Source organism: Phocoena phocoena, chromosome 4 (assembly GCF_963924675.1).
Source record: "Phocoena phocoena chromosome 4, mPhoPho1.1, whole genome shotgun sequence".
Lineage (NCBI taxonomy): Eukaryota > Metazoa > Chordata > Mammalia > Artiodactyla > Phocoenidae > Phocoena > Phocoena phocoena.
Genome location: NC_089222.1, coordinates 86910857 through 86932952, shown reverse-complemented (window position 1 = coordinate 86932952; position 22096 = coordinate 86910857). Strand labels below are relative to the sequence as shown.

Sequence of the window (22096 nt, the reverse complement as noted above, 5' to 3'; positions counted from 1 at the left end):
TTCTAGAAATCTGTTAGTACAGGAGGCATAGCCTTAAAAGAAAGCTCAAAAAGCTTATCTGAAGGAAAAAAAAATATCTCTGTTAGAGATATTCTCTAAAGATACATTCATGAAATATAAACTGAAACTAAGTGATTGATGAGCTCCCAAAGAAGAGGATTATAAGAATTATGTCTCTGTTGTTTCTTGAATGATGGTCAAGTAATAAATTTCAAGAATAACAATTTATAACCTAATTAGGAAATTAGGTGGACAAATCATACATCATGTTACATATGTGTGCCGTAAATTTGTGTCAACATGTTAGGTGATATGTAATTTAATTTTTTAATCAGCTGTTGCACAGAAAAATTTAAAAAGTATAATTAAATGCATTTTTAGTTTATAGCATTCACTCAGACAGTAATTATTACAATTCAAGCAATTTAAGTTACACGTGGAAAGCTCTTCCATGTTACTCTCATTCATACAATGTGTCTTCCTAATACAAGACTTTGAGATACAAATTAGATTGTAACCATGCTTTTCTGATTCCTGGCACCCAGATCAATTCCTGGCATGGCACGCAATCAATAAGCGTTAATTACTGTTGTTTAAAACAAGCGGGAAAGTACGGTAGGAAAAGGTCTTGTGTAAATTGGACACTGAGACCTAATCCATTACCTCTCTCTACGTTTTCCTAGAATCTCTGCCCTTGCTTCTGTTAGAGCTTTCAAACCATTTCTAGCCTAGGATGAGAGTTAATCTATGCATATTCTATGCTTGCTAACTCTCTGATGTTACCGATTCTGCCTACAATGTTTTCCTTCTTCATGTCTTGATGGATTCCTTAAACTTAACACTTACAGGACTTGGACATAAATTGAGATCACTCTGAATTCTATGGCAATTCGTTATAGAGACAGACATCACTGAAGGAATAATTGAGATGATCCTGTCCTAATGGTAAGATCCCACCCCTGTTCTACCTATGTTCCTTCCATTCTTATTAGATAAACATGACAGTATAACTATAGCATTTAGGTCAGATAGGTTTTAGCAATGAAAGCTGATTCTAAGGAGTGTATATAAAGTATGTAATGCCCTCCCAAATCATATTAAGTAGTAAAATCTTGTTAACTTTGTGGTGAACTACCTCCTAAGCTGTCAAACAGAAGGTACTTTTTCTCAGAAGGATGACAATAAACACATCCTGAACTCTGCTGATTTTCACAACATAACCAGATTACTGACCTTTACCAAAGATCATGAATATCCACTGGATGAGGAAATATCCTGAGTGGAAGGAAGATTCTTAAGCCTCCTAAAGTCCAGCTGTTACATTAAGGGAGGGTAATAGTTTGGCCCTGCTTAACCTGCAGCCACAGGCAATCTAAGCCCTAAAGCTTTACCATGACTCCTCTATAATAGGGTTGAAATTTACATAGGACATTCCAGCTATCCTGCATGGTAGTCTGAGGGCTCTGAATTTATACAAGGAACCGCACATCATCTTAAAATGCTGTATTAAACAGGACTCTTGGCTGCCATCAAATCCAAGTCAAATCAGTTTCAGTAAACAAGGGGAGGAGCATACTGACTTGTGTGATTGGACAGCAGAGGGACAGAGAACATGCTTTTCAACATAGGTCATCAGGAGTCACGCCACCTCCCATCCCCACCTCTCAATACTGTTTTTCTTTCTGTGTTAGCTTCATTCCCTCTTAAATCCCCATAGGTATCCTTCGTGTAGCAGTGAAGAATAGCCATCAGCCATCATGAGTGTAGGCCTCACATTCCAACATCATGACACCAGGTTTAATGGTAGAGCCAGCTGCCTGTCCAACTTTAACATCATGACTGGCTTGGTTGCGATCACCTGCACATTACCCAAGTAATCGTTATTGTCATAATACACACAATGTATAACCAAATCCCACCTCCTGTGACCAGAAGAGTGGAGTTCTTTAATTGATAGGCCTATTAGAACCACATAGAGTGGATGTAGGAGGTTCCTCCCTACACAAGGGATGCCAACCAGCTAAAAATAACTTATGCATACATTCACTTCAAATGTCTATATCGAAGCCAAAGCTGGCTAGAGTCACTGCCAGAATCCATCCTTTTTTTACTCCATCCTGGCCACATTGGCCTCCTTGCTATTCTTCAAACAAGCCATACACACTCCTGTCTCTGAGCCTTCACACTTCCACCTGGAATACTTCTCCCAGGTAATCACATGGTTATTCCCTCACTTCCTTAACATCTGCGCTCAAAAGTCACCTTATCAGTGAAAATCACACTAAAATGGCAACATTCCTGCGTCTCTACACACATACACATCTAACCTCCCTACCCAGCTTTAGCTTTTTCCTAAGCATTTTTCATTATCTAATATACCCTTATTTTTCTTACTGTCTCAAGACCGTAACATATGAGAAGAGAAACTTTTTTGTTTCATTTACTGTCTTACACCTCCAGCTCTCAGTACAGTGCCTAGCACGGGTATTTGATGAATGAACAAATGGTGGAATTGACCAGGGGTGCCTAACCACTCTCAGTATTAGAGAATGTACACTACAGTGTTATACAGGAAGGAGTACAGAACAGTACAGTCCATGAATACAGTCCTCATTTATCAGCCTCCCTGGGGTACCACAGCTTAATGAGTATGTCTTGACCTCAGTGCTGTGGAACTAAACCAAGTGTGGGTTTTCCACAGTTCTCTGGGAGGAGTGCTAAGATGCCCTTAGATCAATTCAAGCCCTATCTCACATCCTTGTTATGTCTATGGAATCTGCATGACTAAGTAGCTGCTTGGTTTCCTAATTCACACTCCTTTTTCCCACTAGGACTTAAATCCTATTCTGAATGGTATCCCTGACACCCTGCCTATCCAGGAGGATCCTGACTCCCAATCCAAAACCGTTAGCTAGGGTACTACTTTATGCAGACAGACCACCTGGAACAAAGATGCTGCCTACAGTCAGAGGCAGAATATTGCCAGAAAACAGATAATACTATTACAACATTCATCCACCAGACTGGATTCCCTTCAATACTGATTTGGCCTGATTTTCCTGGACTTTGACAATTCCCATTGCAGTTCCACAACAGAGTTATTTCCCCTACACTAATTCCTCCAGTTTCTAGCTTTTTCCCTCTGACTAGCAGGACTCACAGCTATGAATGCCTCATGCAGGATTACAAAATGAGTACTGTGATGTCTATTAATCCCTGAACACCTCTCAAACCCTTGTAAGAATTGGCAAAAGTCCTTCATGCTCGGGTTTATCTCCACACCTGGGACCCCAAAGTTAGAAATGAAATAGCACATATGAAAGCACTTTCAAAGTTCAGAGTTGTCTGCAAATGTACCCACATACACATTCAGTGAAGAAAAGATAGACTGTTTAATAAATATTGTTGAGACAAATGGCTAACCATTTGGAAAAAAGTAAAGCTGAGGGCTTCCCTCGTGGCGCAGTGGTTGAGAGTCCGCCTGCCGATGCAGGAGACACGGGTTCGTGCCCCGGTCCGGAAAGATCCCACATGCCGCGGAGCGGCTACGCCTGTGAGCCATGGCCGCTGAGCCTGCGGGTCCGGAGCCCGCGTACCGCAAAAAAAAAAAAAAAAAAAAAAAAAAAAAAAGTACTATTAGAAAGTCAAAAGTAAACAAGTTGGGAAAAATAATTTTAAAACATGACAGACAAGAGATCAACATTCTCAATAACGAAACAGTTATTACAAATCAATTTTTTAAAGTGAATAACCTAATAGAAAACATGATTACAACAAATAAATATAAATGACCAAACAAAATCTCAAAATATGTTTATCTTCTTTAATAATCAGGAAAATATTAACTAAAACAAAAAATAGTTTTTTTTAATTTTTTCATCTATGTATGGCAATATTATATAACATTATAATACCCTACTTTTATAATGCCTGTTTTGATGCTATAATACTCTTTTATTAGGGAGTCATTTGTTGCAATTTCTTTAGAAGATGATTTTTCTACAGAAATATGAAAAAGTGCACACACCTGGGCTTCCCTGGTGGCGCAGTGGTTGAGAATCTGCCTGCTAATGCAGGGGACACGGGTTCGAGCCCTGGTCTGGGAGGATCCCACATGCCGTGGAGCAACTAGGCCTGTGAGCCACAACTACTGAGCCTGCACGTCTGGAGCCTGTGCTCCGCAACGAGAGGCCGCGATAGTGAGAGGCCCGTGCACCGCAATGAAGAGTGGCCCCCGCTTGCCACAACTAGAGAAAGCCCTCGCACAGAAACGAAGACACAACACAGCAAAAATAAATTAATTAATAAACTCCTACCCCCAACATCTTCTTTAAAAACAAAAAAAAGTGCACACACCTTATGCACCTATCAAGTCCTCTTCTAGGAATTTATCCTACTTCCACAAGTGTGCAAAGATATCTATTCATGAGTGCTCACTGTAGCATTGTTGTAATAAAACCTAATTAGTGATCAATAAGACACTGGAGATACAAACGGAATAATATGCCTCCATTAAAAACAATCATGTAGGAAAATGTTACTATGACAATGTGAAAACCACATGTGAACAATGATAACAAGAGAAGAGGCCACCCTCTCATATCTAACTAGTGCTTGGAGTGAATGAGGACTTTGTGTTTTTATGGTAGTTTAGGGTTTGTTTGTTTGTTTGTTTTTTTAAATCATGTAGGTCAGTACGTATTGATATAAAAAGACTTCCAAATATATTGTTTAAAAAATTTTAAAGGCTTTAGAACACTATTTTGAGTTAAAATACATACATGGTAATATATATATCCAGAATGTCTGGATGTTTACAATGAAGTGTTTTCTTTGGAGGAGAGAGACTAGGGGAAGGAGGAAAGCCTCAAAGCCCAATGCAAAGATCAACAAAAAATTAGCCGGCCGGCAGTAGGTCAGGCTACTCTCCAAGTCGTTGGTCCTGTTCATTAACTTTTCTGTAACATTAATTCAAGAATTGCCCTTATCAGTCACTGAACAACCTGGGGAATCGCTCAAAAGACCGTGCGTTAACATTGGTATGCTGTTTGCTGCTAACGTTTTAGAAGACCCATCGTCTTTTAAGCAGGAATATCTTACAGATATTCATTTTGTCATGATCCCTGTATCTCCCATTCCAGCAGTGATCGGTTTGAATTGCTTTGAAAAGAAACTTTTGAAATAAGATGTCATTACATAACTTCAATGAAACAACTCGAACACTTGTGCAAACTGGTTTTTTTTATTTTATTCTGTAAGAAATCTCTAAAATTTAATGACATTTCCTGCAACTATAGAGAAGGCTGAATGAAATATGAACAGGCGCTTTTTCAACTACATTTCTCACCAGCCCCTTTCATTGTTGACAAAGTGTTTTTCCTAGTGATTTGTACAACGTTAACGTCCGTGAGACAACCAGAAACTGTGAAGAGCAAACTGGCCTGAAACCCACCAGAGCTGCACAGGTTTTCTTCTTCATTTGAGCCTCAAGGCTCACACAGCCAGATATGTCTCTTCACCTCTGAAAATCGTTAAACAGCCTCCCCACAACGACATACAAGTCAAAGGCACAGGTGTCAGGGCTAGAGTGTGAAAGGCACCCAGCGAACTTTTTTCTCCCTGCGAAGTAACACCTGCCTCCGGCTCTCTGTACGCGAAGAGCTTAAGCGGGAACCAGCGAGGCCAGCGGAGACTACAATTCCCAGCAGGCGTAACGGGAGCGGGGTCACGCACGCGCAGTTCAGACCTTCGGAACGAAGGCCCGAGGCGGGGGTTCTAGGAGAGGAAAATGGCAGCACGCCGGCTGTGGTTTGACGTGGGCTGGCTGTTTGCGATAGGGGCAGAGCTGGGGAGCGGAAGACGAGCTTACTGCACGTCCCAGGCCTTCGCGGAGGTTCTACGGCTGCCAAGCAAGCAACTGACGAAGCTCGTGTTCCCACTGCAAGAACTCGAGCGGCATTTCGTCCCGGGCTCGAGGCCCGACCTTCACCTGAAGATCTTCAACCCAAGCCTGAATGACATCGCGAGGGCGGAGAGCGTCTTCACGGCTTCCTCGCGGAACCGCATCGAGTACCTCAGCTCCGCCGTGCGTCTCGACCACGCCCCGGACCTCCGCCGCCCGGAGGTGAGAACGGCAGCCGGTTGCGGGTGCTGAGGACTTGGGCTGGGATTTTGCTGTCATCTCTTTCTTGTCAGCAGACCGGAGAGATTTACTAGCTTTCTGTGGACGCATATCATTATTATAACAAAGTAAGCAGATATAGTTTTAATTATTTTGATAGTGAATATAAAAGACTTTAAAAGGCGTTTAAAAACTTAACCATTTATCTTTTTTTCTAATTAATTGCAGTAGAGAATACATGCCGAGACAAATTAGACAAAGTGAAGAATATGAAAAGTATAGGAGTTTCACAAATGAAGTGATTCTTATCAGTACGTAATTTTCACCCAATCTAAATTTCCTATCGTGGCAAAAAAAAATTTATATATAGATGGCAATAATGTATAACATTTTAAAAAACAACTTAAGTGAAATTCAGTGAGTGTGCATTTTATTCATGTCCTGCAGTTTACTATTTTGTTCTGTCTGGTAAATGAAGGCTCTGACCTCCTTACATACTTGTGATAACGGTACCACTGCACTGAAACTTTTCTGCTAATATATTTAGAACTGCTGTAGTAATTTAAGAGTACATAAATCACTTAATGATTTTGAGATAGCATCGATTTTCAATTTTCTAAATTACTGGACTTTTTGTGTAATTGGCTTTTTAATTCAGTTTTATTATCTGTATATTATCATTGGATTTAATCTGGGAGAGCATTTGAAATTTTTGCAGGACCCAAGTCAATTCATTCTGAAGGACTGACCCCAGTTTTGCAAAATGTGTAGCATTGCTGGCCCCTGCCCACTAAATGCCACCCAATCCTATTGATAACCAAAAATGCCCTTACAAATTTCTAAAACACCCCAGGGGGCGGTACCGCCCTCATTTAGAAGCACTGACTGGAAATGTACCCTCTTCAATACTGTATTAAAAAGACGAGCCATGTGTATTAATCGTTAATATTAGAAATATTTTGTTGCTTTCTACATTCAGACTAAAGGAGAAAAGCTTAATTGGAACAAGAAAGGTCAAGAGAAAGGAGTAATTATAATGGTGCTATGGTGTACTTTGAGACTTTGTGGGGAAATGGGGTTCCAAACACAGAGCCAGTTCTGTTGAAACGCGTCTAGTTTGTAACTTCAAAAAAGCTTTGTAGGGTCTTCCCTGGTGGCGCAGTGGTTGAGAGTCCGCCTGCCGATGCAGGGGACGCGGGTTCGTGCCCCAGTCCGGGAAGATCCCATATGCCGCGGAGCGGCTGGGCCCGTGAGCCATGGCCGCTAAGCCTGCGCGTCCGGAGCCTCTGCTCTGCGACGGGAGAGGCCACAACAGTGAGAGGCCCGCGTACCGAAAAAAAAAAAAAAAAAAGCCTCTTAATAAATGTTGCAGATATTCTTGAGTGGCATAGTGTAATTAAAATCACAGGTTCTGGATGTAGATGCCCTGAGTTCAGATTCCAGTTTCTTCACTTTCTGGCTGTATAATTTTGGGCCAGTTATTTAACCTCTCTCTACCTCTAGTTTTATCACCTGTAAAATGAGGATACGAATATTATCAGTCTCATGGAGATATTGTAAAAAGTAAATAAGAAAATATGTTAAGTGCTTTTAAAACAGTACCTGCCACATTGAAATCATTTAGTAGATAGTAGCTGTCTATTAGAATTTGAGGTTTGACTAACTATAAGCCACTTTTTATGGTTAGGCAAGACTGAGTAGTATTCACAGATTTTTGCAGCTAATACATTATATAGTAATATATATATATAAACTAGTACTCAATTATCTTCTTTTTGCTTGTATAAGGTGTGTTTTATAGGCAGAAGCAATGTTGGAAAATCCTCTCTAATAAAGGCTTTATTTTCACTTGCCCCAGAGGTTGAAGTTAGAGTCTCCAAAAAACCGGTATGTTAAAATTTAAAATATATCTAACTATCTCTGAATTGACTAAGATGAATAATAAATGTTGAGGGGGTAGAAGAAACCATCATTGCTAAGTTCCTAGAAAAGTGATTTCTTTCACACAAGTACTAATGTAAGACATTTCATTAATGCCTGTGTATTTCTCTGAAGAAAAGGAAGTGTATCTGGAGTTGTTTTAGTAGTCTTGCCAGTATCTTGGGGAAATCTTCCTTGGTCCAGTCTTTTCCAAAGAGTTGTTCTAGTGTCATTCTATATTTGCTTCTTTGAGAATGATCATCTGCTTCTACTTTGATTTTAAAGAAAACAGCTTTAAAGTGTATTATTTTTTCCTCCTGTAATCTTTTATACCTTGCTAACTTAAATATATACACCCATCAGGCAATTCCCAGTTACCCAGGGCCAAATTTTGTGCCTAATATCCCAGCCAGCCTGCTGTAGTAGCTTTCTGTCATTTTCTCATTTCCTCTGCTTCCTTCTCAATAATGCAGACTCTACCAATATTTAAGATATCCTCTCCTCAAAACTCACCTCAGTTTTCCTCACCTTATTATCTATCCTTGGCAAAATGTTCACACCAACCCAGTGCTCACTGCCCCTGTTGCCTTGCACTGGAACCCTTCCCTGAGGCTTCACTGGTCCTCTCTTGCTCCGCAGTTTTTCCTATGGTTGATTCCCTGATACGATCCCTGACAATTGTAGTCATTTGTTAACCCTCCTAGCTTTACTCCCTCCTGCCCTGCCTCACCAAATACCCCAGCTAAACTCTCACTTCTAGGTAGGGTTGTTCCCTTTCTGCTGGGAGAGGACAATGGAAGAAATGTATTCTTGACATTCTTAATCTGTAATTCTAAAATTATTTTCCTATAGGTAGACACTTAAGCTGCCTGGGAACCTAAGCATCATTTATAAAATCTTTCCTCTGAAAATAATTCTTCTAAGTTCTAAACAATTGACTTTTAAAGTTATTTGTGTTAATCTTTCCTTTTCTGATTAATAATGTCCGTGGACACGAAACCACATGAATAAACCACTTTTTATCATCTTTACATCAGTTTTAGTTGCACATTTTACAGTTGTACATGCTTTTTAAAAAATGCTTAATGAAACCACTAAACCCACCTAATAAAACATGCAAAACATCTTGATTTTAGGAAAGTTATAGTCTAGGCATAATAAACTATCAGGCTTTGCATCTAGGTGTTATGCAAACTTGTATGACTGATAGTAGGCATTTAATTTAACCTATCCGTGCCATAATTCATTCTTCTTTAAAGTGGAGTTATATTGTTCATCAGAGAATATTGACTAATGCAGTCGTACTATTTAGAACAGTATAACTTTTTCACAGAGAGGGAGCTAATGAAGTAGGAAAGACTTGAAAATATTTTGCCTACGTTATTTCTAATATGGAATCTAAAGTTCTTAAATCATATAGATTCTCTTTAAAAAATGAATTGGAGGGAAGTAGTAGTATCATCTAAGCTTATCTCCAGCCACTTGTCTTCTGTCTTCTTTTCCTGTATCATCATCAGCATAGGGTTATATACAGAATACTTTTATGCTTTTAATAAGTAATTGTTAATTGAACAGAAAATATTTTGAGTCATGAAATATATAAAGGACATATTTTAAGAAAGCTTTTATTTTTCCATTTACTTTATCAGGGCCACACAAAGAAAATGAATTTTTTCAAAGTTGGAAAATATTTTACATTGGTGGACATGCCAGGTTATGGCTATAGAGCACCTGAAGATTTTGTTGACATGGTAGAAACCTATCTAAAAGAACGAAAGAAGTAAGAAAAACATTTTTCTTATAATTGTTATGTTGAACCCCCCAAAGTTCTCATGACTAGGACATTCTACACATGATGAACACTTGAGTTTTATCAAATGACTTTTTTAGAAAGTCCACTTTATTCCCTTAATATTCTACCATACAGTATTTAGGAGCAAGGTATATACTGCCTGCTTAGTTTTTTCCTGTAAGTTAGCTTAAACTTAATTTCAATTGTTTTCCTAAATTGAGACTATCAATAGTAATTCAGCAGACTTTATTTTTATACCAAACTCTAAGCTGGCTGTTTTTAAAAATGAAAAATGTTGGTTAATGTAGTATTTACCAGATTTAAATAAACTTCAGTAAATTCTGATTATCCTTAAAATACTTCTGACATCATAGCCTCTGTAAATACTACCTTTTTTTATCTCCATAGGTAGTCAAGTAGCAGGTCTATGTTTCAAGCATTGCACAAGATATAGAAAAATTAATGTTAACCTTTTGAAGAATAAAAAAGTGTTTACAAGTATCTTGCTTGTAGCTTTACATAGAAACTAAGATAAAATACTTGCAAAAGAAAATGAAAAATATAACGTTTGGTTTCTGTTATCTGTTAGTCTTAAAGTAATATTTGAAAATTTAGACATTCTTATGGTAACTTATAGTTAATTGGGTTCCTGTTTCTTTCTCCCACTAGAGTTCAAGCTCTTAGAGGAAGGGGCTCATTCATCTTTGTATCCAGTTCTAGGCAGATTATCTTATGTTCAATATATGCTATTGAAATAAATTAATATTAATTTAGTTACTGAATGTAAACATTGAGACCTGTTGGACTGTAGGATGGACTTCATAGTGAATTGAGAATTCCTTTTGCTTAAAGAAGTTTTAAAATTTTGAATTGATAATTATTCAAAGTAAAATTTCTTAGTATAGTGAAGGTTGGGGGAAAGAAATGAATGAGTATATTTTATATTGCCGTTAATCTTCTTTTCTGCATTCTTATAGTTTGATGAGAACATTTTTGTTAGTGGATAGTGTTGTTGGAATTCAAAAAACAGACAACATTGCCATAGAAATGTGTGAAGAATTTGCATTACCTTATGTGGTAAGTATTTCTTTTGAATCATAGTTGCAATTAGAAATACAAGTTCCCTGTGTGTCTATGTGTGTGTGCGCATGTGCACATGTGTACATCTTTTTAATGAAAGAGTAGGTCTTGCCTCCTCAAAAGATAAAGGAGTACCTTTTAAACAGTCTTTTCAATTATCAGCCATTAATATTAAAATTAAGTTCTGTGGTACTTTTATTCCCTTTTCCTTGTCCTAGCTTTTAAGTTTTCAAAATTATAGTCAAAGTAAAAGTTTTCTAAACTGTTCATTTAGTGTTCCTAAGTGCATTTCTTTGTTTTTTGGGTTTTTTTTAAATGACAATATAAATATTTGCTAAGACTCATTTGTAGCTCCTTATCAGCAGGTTGGCAGATAGTACTTATCAGAATGTAAACAAAACTGCAACTGAAAAATTTGCTAAACTAATCTGGAATTTAAGAACATCACAAGAATATAGTAAGCTTCGGCACACATAAGTAGGATGTTTATATTCTTAAGGAAAACAAAATTTCTTATGAGAATATCTTACCAGCTCTTACTGTTGTTTACCCTAGAATAGAATACAGATTGGTAGGTTGGTATCCACATTTATTTTGCTTTGTAGGTTTTCCAGATAAAATGGCAGTCTTAAAGTTCCTCTCTAAGGAAAAGAGCCCACTGACTATAATTTGGTTTCAAAAAAATGTCAGAAAACCACTAAAATGTAGTGGTTTTGGAGTTTAATGCAAATCAAACCATGTTACCAGTCAGAAACTTTTCAGTATTCTTGAGGTTATGGAATTCTTGGGGTTTGCAAAAGCCCTGTGAAACATTAGAGATAATTTATGGTTATGAGGAGCCAAAGGATTGATAAACATAGTCTACGTAGTAAAAAAAAAAAAAAAAAAAGAAGCCCAAATATTATGCAACCGGTTATATTAAATGACAGTGATAGTACTCCTAATTTGATATCATAGATACCATTTTGTGGAATCATATATTTTTCTCCGTTTTAACTTTAAGGAAATATTAACCTTTCTTCTTTGGAAAAGAAGTTGTGATAGAGAAATTATGTCTCCTTTTAAATATTTGCCTTTATGTAAAAAGACTTTCACTTTCTGCTTCTCACTCCTTCTGCCATTAATATTTTTTTAATTGAAGTATAGTTGATTTACAATCATTAATTTTTTTATAACTGAAAAGCATAAATGATTAGTCAGGAAATTTAATTTTATAGAAATTCCCTAGGAAAACCTCTGACAGATACATCAAGCTTTTACTTTTTTTTTTTTTTTTTGCGGTACGTGGGCCTCTCACTGTTGTGGCCTCTCCCGTTGCGGAGCACAGGCTCTGGACACACAGGCTCAGTGGCCATGGCTCACGGGCCTAGCCGCTCCGCGGCATGTGGGATCTTCCCAGACCGGGGCACGAACCCATGTCCCCTGCATCGGCAGGCGGACTCTCAACCACTGCGCTACCAGGGAAGCCCTCAAGCTTTTACTTTTTAATTGATTTTGTAATCATCCATGCATTGACCTTCCTCTAGTATGTATTGATCATTGTCATTGAGTAAGTAAATTATTCAAAGTATTTACTGTTGAACCTAGTAGAATCTAGGCTTACTTGGAATATAACTATATATCGATATAGCTTGGAATATAACTCTAGTGGCTACAACCTACAACTAGACTGATTTCTAATTTTTCCTTTAAATTTTACATATAAGGCAGAACAATTATGTAGTTCAAAAATGATTATAAGTTGGCAGTTTTATATGGATCAACCTAATAATATTCACTTCTGTATCTTAGACCATAAGATATATAGTGATCGTATGAAACATTTGGCATATGGCAATTGAAAACATGGCTCCAGGGTGCTTTTCACTGGTCTTGAATCAAAGATATTATGGCCCTATGTAGTTAAAGCATCGGAAACAGCAAACATATATAGTGTATGCTTTATATATTGCATACATTAACTCATTTAATCTTCTCAGCAACTCCTTTAGGAGGTATTGCTTTTATTTTATAGATGAGGAAACAAGTACAGAGAGATTAAGAAACTTGCATAGGTCACCTAGTCGTTACTGAAATTTGTAACTAAAATGTATAAAACTGTAGAGTAAGAAATAACAGTTGACCCTTGAACAGTGTGGGAGTTAGGGGCGCCAACCCTCCTTTCAGTCACAAATCCAAGTGTAACTTACAGTCACCCCTCCCTATTGGGGGTTCCTCCATATTTGCAGTTCCACACCTGTGGATTTAATCAACCACAGATCATGTAATATTGTAGTATTTACTATTGAAAAAATCTGCATATAAGTGGACCTTTGCAATTCAAGCCCATGTTGTTCAAGGGTCACCTGTACTTTATTTCTAATGCTTAAATATTTGTTTTCCTACAGATGGTATTGACAAAAATTGACAAATCTTCCAAAGGACATCTTTTAAAACAAGTCCTTCAGATCCAGAAATTTGTTGACACTAAAACACAAGGATGTTTTCCTCAGTTGTTTCCTGTAAGGTAAGAGTTGAATTGTCTTTATGTACTAACATATAACTTTATGTACTAACAACCTTTAGTATTAAATCAGTGTATCTGAGGTATCACTTAAAATTAGAGGAGTTTGGAAGACTATGCACTTAGCCATAATTTATTGGTACAACCCATCAACACTTTTATTTTTTTCTTCCCTCTATTCTTCCTTTTTTCTGCAGATTCTTGCTGAATCTTCGCTGTAGTATCTTCATGATCTTTCTACCTCAGCCTATTTCAACCCTAGACCACAGTAGAAGTGAAAACTTTTTAAATCACCTAAACAACAACCATAGTAAAGATACTATCATCTCTTTCTCAATTCTAAAGAAAAACAACTCATCTTTATGGTAGAAAGCTCATTCAGGCTGTGAAGGATAAGAATTTTCCTTTTAAAGGACGATGTGCAAAGAAGAAATGCTTCGTATAAGTTAGAATTAAGCATCAGTAGCAGACAGGATGGTTATTTCCTGAGCAGCAATTTTTGAGATATTAGGTATGGTTTAGCAACGAAACATGAGTTTGTGTTTTCAGTGTACAGTTTGGGTACAGTAAGTAACCTATATACTAGCAGAAATGCAGTGCCACTTCCCTGTGATTTTCTGACTCTAACTTCTTTGACACTATGATAGTTTCTATGAGAAAATAATGAAACCAAGTAACACTTAGTTGTATATGAAACTGTCCTCTAAACAGTCATTCTACTTCCTACAAATCCAGATCACAATTAAATTGTTTGTAATTATGAACATGCCAGTCTAAATCCATCTTCATTCTTTCCTACAAAATGTTTTTCCCCCTTGTCTTACATTCAAGTATTTATCCTGTTCATTTGTCTGTGTCCCATATATACAGTGGAAACTCCTAGGGGCAGGAATGAAATCCTAATTCTTCTTAGAGCCCTGAGCATTGGCATAGAAATATATCTGTTTCTTTTAAATATTTAATAAGAAGGAAGTGAGACTTCCTCTAAAAAGGCAAAACAAACATAAGATGGGCAAATTATGGCCTAACAGCAGCATTTATTGAAAAAAAATGTTTTAGTTGACTGTAAGCTGAGTTAAATAGTATAATGGGACTGGGGAAAAACTGACAATGTTTTCTTGAGCTACATTAGTAGAATTATAGTGTTCAAAACAAGGGAATCATCAAACAGTAGTCTCACACTGCTATAAGCTGTATGCTACCAGATCAATTGAGCTAGATTGTGGCTTGACATTAAGAACAACTAGAGCTATCTGATGGTCTTGGGGGAGGCTATGTCACTAGATCATTCAAAACACTTAATTGATCCACAAAGTAAGCATCCCTGTTTCACAGATACGATTACAAGTCGGAGAAGTGAAGTGAGTTACATAGAGGTATTTGCTGAAATAGAAAGAGCATAAAAAAAAAAGCATGGACCTCAGGGTCAGACAGCCATGGTTTTGCATGGTTCCTCTACTTCTTGGCAGTGGCTTTTAAAAAAGCAACTTATTTCATTTTCTGAGTAAAAAAATATGACAGAAGGATTAAATAAAATGCATTGTGACTGATATACACACATTAGCCACATAATAAATGTTAGTTTCTTTCCTTCCCAAAGGTCAGTCAGTGAATGGCAGGGTTAGGCCAACAACCCAAACCATCAGATTCTCAGTACTTTTTAGAGGCGTACCCTTCTTTAGATGTGCCAGCATTTTCTGCTGCATGACCTTGGAATAACTGCCACTGTATCACTAAGTGACTAAGGCACTGCAGAAGCCACACAGCACTCAAGGTCTTAAGAATTGAGACACATGCAGGAGGCTGCTGGCTTTCAAGAACTTCAACGTTCACCATACCACAGTGACAACATACAGGAAGTTGTCAGGTTGTACTCTGTAGTTCTCAAAACCCAATTCAGAAAATAGAGTTATTTATACTGCTTGCTTTTATTTGCTTGACCAAGTCCCAGTACATCCCTCCAAAAGAGGATTTGGCCTACTCACAGAATAATTATTATAAAGTAAGTCAGGTTTTATTTCCTTATCTTCCTGTATGATCTTGGTAGGAGAAAGGTGGAAGTGTGGGTAGACATGTAGTCCAACAGGGTTTGGCCTTTAAGCCTGCTGGCAAAAGTTAAGTGCTAACCTTCATGTCTGAACTCTGCCCCAGCTGAGTAGAGAAATAAAATTGGTGAAAGACCCCTAAAGATTGATTCTGGGATCAGTCTGTTTTTATAAATGTTATGGAAGAAATATATAAGTAGGCACAATATAATTGTTTCTGTGGTTTTCAAGCAAATGAGAACTGAGTCTTAAGGACAAAGAAAAGAAAATCATATGAGTTGACAGAAATGTTGCAAATCAGTTCACGGTGCCATAGTTAGTGTGTGGACTATCCAACTTTTATCGCTCCTGTAAACTGTACATGTGTAACTTCAGTTATAACTGAGAATCATTATGGACTGTTCTCAAGTAGGCAGCTTTGGTCAAAAAGTCTAAAATGCTGTACTTTATCAAAAAGAGAATTAGTAATATAGCAGAAAATATTTTACCTGTGTTATATACAGGTATACACCATACATGTATCCATAAACGTCATAGTGTCTCCATAAAAGTCCACGTATCCCAAGAAACCATGTGTTCATTTCCATGCTGATAAATGGATGAAAGGATATGGATGGATACAGTAAGACAGATCGAATAATAGACACAATAATGGTGATGATTTTTTTTTTTAAATCATGAAAAAAGATCTACATTATCATGGTAATTGAATCTTTGAGACAAAAAGAACAAATTAAAGAAATCAGAATTTTAGTCTGGGAAATAAAAAGCAAAACAGAAGATATTCCAATGGCATTTTTCACAGAAATAGAACTAACAGTCCTAAAAGCTGTGTGGAACCATAGAAGACCCCAAATAGCCAAAGCAATCTTAAGAAAGAGCAAAGCTGGAGGCATCACACTTCCTGATTTCAAACTGTGTTACAAAGCTATAGTAATGAAACAGTACGGTATTGGCATAAAAACAGACACATAGGTCAGTGGAACAGAATAGAGAGCCCAGAAATAAACCCATGCATATATGAGCAATTAATTTACAAAGGAGCCAAGAATATACAATGGGGAAAGGACAGTCTCTTCAATAAATGGTGCTGGGAAAATTGGACAGCCACATGCAGAAGAATATGTTAAGACCTGAAACCATAAAACTCCTAGAAGAAAACAGGCCCTAAGTTCCTTGACATCAGTGTAGGTGATCAGTTTTTGGATCTGACTCCAAAAGCAAAGGCAACAAAAGCAAAGATAAGTAAATAGGACTACATTAAACTAAAAGCTTCTGCACAGCAAAGGAAATTATCAACAAAATGAAAAGTCAGCCTACTGAATGGGAGAAAATATTTGCAAGTTATATATCTGATAAGGGGTTAATATCCAAAATATATAAAGAACTCATACAACTCAATAGCAAAAAATAAATCGGATTAAAAAATGGGCAGAGGATCTGAATAGACATATTTCCAAAGAGGACATACAGATGGCTAACAGGTATATGAAAAGATCCTCAATATCACTAATCATTATGGAAATGCAAAACAAAAGCACAGTGAGATATCACCTCACACCTGTTAGAATGGCTATTATCAAAAAGACAAGAAATAACAAGTATTGGCAAGGATGTGGAGAAAAGGGAATCCTTGTGCACTATTGGTGGGAATGTAAATTGGTGCAACCACTAAGGAAAACAGTATTAAGATTCCTCAAAAAACTGAAAATAGAACTACCATGTGATCCAGGAACTACACTCCTGGATATATATCTGAAGAAAATGAAAACATTAATTCGAAAAGATATATGCACTCCCATGTTTGTTACAGCATTATTTTCAATAGCCAAGATATGGAAACAACCTAAGTGCCCCTCGGTGAATGAATGGATAAAGAAAATGTGGTATTATACAGTTGACCCTTGAATAGTGTTAGGGGTTAGGGGCTCTGACCCTTGGCCCAGTCGAAAATCCAAGTATAACTTATAGTCGACCCACTATATCCACATTTTCTCCGAATCCCTGTATTCAGCCAACCAGGTGTAATGCTATAGTATTTACCATAGAAAAAATCCACATATAAATGGATAAATGGAATTCAAACCCATGTTATTCAAGGGTCATTGTGTATACACAACTGGAATACTATTCATTCACAAAAAAGAAGGAAACCTTGCCGTTTGCGACAACATGGGTGGGAGAGCATTATGCTAAGTGAAATGAGTCAGAGAAAGACAAATACTGTGTGATCTCACTTACATGTGGAATTTAAAACAACAACAAAACAAGCTCATAGATGCAGAAGAGAGATTGGTGGTTGCCAGAGGTGGAGGTTGGGGGTAAGAGAAATGGGTGAAGGTCAGAAAGTACAAACTTCTAGTTCTAAAATAAGCCATGGGGATGATGTAATGTACAGTATGGTGACTACAGTAATACTATATTGCATATTTGAAAGTTGCTAAGAGAAAAGATCTTAAAAATCCTCATCACAAGAAAAGAAAATATTTTTTAACTATAAATGGTGATGGATGTAACTAGACTTACTGTGGTGATCATTTTGCAATATATACAAATATCGAATGGTTGTACCCCTGAAACTAATATAGTGTTATGTGTCAATTATACTGCAATAAAGAACAAAACAAAACAAACAGAAAAACACTTTTAGTCTGGAAAATAAAAGGCAAAACAGTAGATGTGAAATTTTTAGAATCATGAAAGACATAGATCTGATAATGTGGATCTCCAGATTTAGAATACTTCAAGAGGCTGGGGGAAGAGAGCGAAAGTAGGACAGATTAAGACATTCTGTTTCATACATGGAACTCACAAGAGTTTGTAAACAGATTTTTTTTTTTTTTTTTTAAGAGACGGGGTCTCACTATGTTGCCCAGGCTGGAGTGCAGTGGCTATTCACAGGCACGATCCCACTACTGATCAGCACGGGAGTTTTGACCTGCCCCGTTTCCAACCTGGGCCGGTTCATTCCTCCTTAGGCAACCTGGTGGTCCCCCGCTCCCAGGAGGTCACCATATTGATGCCAAACTTAGTGCGGACACCAGATCGGCATAGCGCACTACAGCCCAGAACTCCTGGGCTCAGGCAATCCTCCTGCCTCAGCTTCCCGAGTAGCTGAGACTACAGGCACATGCCACCGCACCCGGCTGTAAACAGATTTTGAGTTAGATGAATTCAGATCTGTTACTACCTCTGAAGTAAGGAAGAAAATGATTTTGCTTTTTTTCTTTTTTTTTTCACAGTGCTGTGACCTATTCTGGAATCCATCTCTTGAGATGCTTTATAGCAAATATAACAGGAAATCTGAAGACTAATGGCTTCCAGTTTAGCTGAAGATTCAAAATTGTCTATGCCAACTGAAGTTAAAGACTTAGAATTTCAACATTGTTTTAAATGTTGTGTATCTGTAACTTGCAGGATCACGTCAGATTTAAAACCTACATATTCCCAAAGCAAGAATGAATTTGTGCCTGCAGCGGGGGAAAGGTTTATACATGGTTGAATTATGCTGTTCATTAGAAGAGATACCAGCCATTTTTCCTGTTTTAACAAACTTGACAAACAAGAGCATATAGAGGTCCATAAGATGCAAGTCTATTTCCTACTGTGTAGACAAGGTTTGCCATATTATTTATTGGGTTTTTGTCTTTTAAAGGAATGTCTATTATGTATATGTTATTAAAATATTACAATGGACTAGGCAAAAGGGCTACTTTTCTGCTAAGCACTAATAGATAGGTTGAAGATAAATTCTTACATGTATGGCTATAACTTATCTTTTTTTAGAGACCTTATTTGAATATTAAAAAAATTATTCTTCATAAAATTTGAGTCAGTCCATACTGGAAGTACCAGTTATTTCAGGCTAGGGTCGGTAACCTTCACGGGGTTCAGAATCAGAAGACCAGAATTCAAGTTCCAATTCTAATATTTATTACATGTTGGACGTTGGGCAAATTACTTGAGTTCTCTGAACTTCTTTTGTAACTCTTACCTCAAAAGCTATGAAGATTAAAATGTGAAAAGGACATCTGCATATTCTACGTATTTGTAAAGCAAGACCAACTCAAGTATATAGCAAAATTCACAGGTAGATCTATCACAGAAAACATCATGTCATAGAGGAAGTAACATTTTATCTAATGAAAGACCAAAAAGAAGTTTTAGGTAAGAAGGTGATTTGTAAAAGACAAGAGAAAAAAGTTGATCGGACAGTTTATAATTGGTTCATTAAGATTCACAATGGAGGAAGGGAGGAAGATGGTGGAAGAGTAAGACGTGGAGATCACCTTCCTCCCCACAAATTCATCAGAAATACATCTACACGTGGAACTGCTCCTATAGAACATCCACTGAATGCTGGCAGAAGACCTCAGACCTCCCAAAAGGCAAGAGACTCGCCACATACCTGGGTAGGGCAAAAGAAAAAAGAAAAAACAGAAACAAAAGAATAGGGATGGGACCTGCACCAGTGGGACGGAGCTGTGAAGGAGGAAAGGTACCCACACACTAGGAAGCCCCTTCATGGGGGAGATTGCGGGTGGCGGAGGGGGGAAGCTTTGGAGCCGCGGAGGAGAGTGCAGCAACAGGGGTATGGAGGGCAAAGCGGAGAGATTCCCACACAGAGGATCGGTGCTGACCGGCACTCACCAGCCCAAGAGGCTTGTCTGCTCACCCGCCGGGGTGGGCAGGGGCTGGGAGCTGTGGCTTGGGCTTCAGTCAGATCGCAGGGAGAGGACTGGGGTTGCCGGCCTGAACACAGGCTGAAGGGGGCTAGTGCGCCACGGCTAGCCAGGAGGGAGTCCGGGAAAGAGTCTGGACCTGCCGAAGAGGCAAGAGACTTTTTGTTCCCTCTTTGTTTCCTGGTGTGCGAGGAGAGGGGATTAAGAGTGCTGCTTAAAGGAGCTCCAGAGACGGGCGCAAGCCGCGGCTATCAGTGTGGACCCCAGAGACAGGCATGAGACGCTAAGGCTGCTGCTGCAGCCACCAAAAAGCCTGTGTGCAAGCACAGGTCACTATCCACACTTCCCCTCCGGGGAGCCTGTGCAGCCCGCCACTGCCAGAGTCCCGTGATCCAGGGACAACTTCCCCTGGAGAACGCATGGGGTGCATCAGGCTGGTGCAACGTCACGCCGGCCTCTGCCGCCACAGGCTCACCCTGCATCTGTACCCCTCCCTCCCCACTGTCCTGAGTGAGCCAGAGCCGCCAATTCAGCTGCTCCTTTAACCCCATCCTGTCTGAGCGAAGAACAGACACCCTCAGGTGACCTACATGCAGAGGCAGGTCCAAATCCAAAGCTGAGTCCCGGGAGCTGTGCGAACAAAGAAGAGAAAGGGAAATTTCTCCCAGCAGCCTCAGAAGCAGCGGATTAAAGCTCCACAGTCAACTTGATGTACCCTGCATCTGTGGAATACCTGAATAGACAACGCATCATCCCAAATTGAGGAGGTGGACTTTGGGAGCAAGATATATTATTTTTTCCCCTTGTTGTGAGTGTGTATGTGTATGCTTCTGTGTAGACTTTGTCTGTATAGCTTTGCTTTCACCATTTGTCCTAGGGTCCTGTCTGTCTGTATTTTTTTGTTTTTTACTTAAAAATTTTTTTTATTAATAATTATTTTTTCTTTTATTTTAAAAACTTTATTTTATTTTTTCTTTCTTTTATTTTATCCCCTCCCTCCCTTCCTTCCTTCCTTCCTTCCTTCCTTCCTTCCCTCCCTCCCTCCCTTTTTTCTCCCTTTTATTCAGAGCTGTGTGGATGAAAGGCTCTTGGTGCTCCAGCCAGGCATCAGGGTGGGACAGCCAACTTCAGGACACTGGTCCACAAGAGACCTTCCAGCTCCACATAATATCAAACGGGGAAAATCTCCCAGAGATCTCCATCTCAACACCAACACCCAGCTTCACTCAACGACCAGCAAGCTACAGTGCTGGACACCCTATGCCAAACAACTAGCAAAACAGGAACACAGGCCCATCCATTAGCAGAGAGGCTGCCTGAAATCACAATAAGGCCATAGACACCCAAAAACACACCACCAGACGTGGACCTGCCCACCAGAAAGACAAGATCCAGCCTCATCCACCAGAACACAGGCACTAGTCCCCTCCACCAGGAAGGCTACACAACCTACTGAACCAACCATAGCCACTGGGGACAGACACCAAAAACAACAGGAAGTATGAACCTACAGCCAGTGAAAAGGAGACCCCATACACAGTAAGATAAGCAAAATGAGAAGACAGAAAAACACACAGCAGATGAAGGAGCAAGGTAAAAACACACCAGACCTAACAAATGAAGAGGAAATAGGCAGTCTACCTGAAAAAGAATTCACAATAATGATAGTAAAGATGATCCAAAATCTTGGAAATAGAATAGAGAAAACGCAAGAAACATTTAACAAGAACCTAGAATAACTAAAGAGGAAACAAGCAACGTGGAACAACACAATAAATGAAATTAAAAATACTCTAGAAGGGATCAATAGCAGAATAACTGAGGCAGAAGAACGGGTAAGTGACCTGGAAGATAAAATAGTGGAAATAACTACTGCAGAGCAGAATAAAGAAAAAAGAATGAAAACAACTGTGGACAGTCTCAGAGACCTCTGGGCCAACATTAAATGCACCA

The 22096-nt window shown here is 38.6% G+C and overlaps 1 protein-coding gene across 1 annotated transcript; it reads left to right on the top strand.

Annotated features, from left to right (window-relative positions):
- The first annotated feature begins 5742 nt into the window (after window positions 1–5742).
- GTPBP8 (GTP binding protein 8 (putative)) lies at window positions 5743–19050 on the top strand. The gene is made up of 6 exons (XM_065876818.1): window positions 5743–6124; window positions 7910–8008; window positions 9691–9821; window positions 10811–10910; window positions 13301–13419; window positions 18704–19050. Exons 1-6 carry the CDS (start codon window positions 5789–5791, stop codon window positions 18792–18794), a joined length of 876 nt encoding a protein of 291 aa, XP_065732890.1. The 5' UTR covers window positions 5743–5788; the 3' UTR covers window positions 18795–19050.
- Window positions 19051–22096: the final 3046 nt, after the last annotated feature.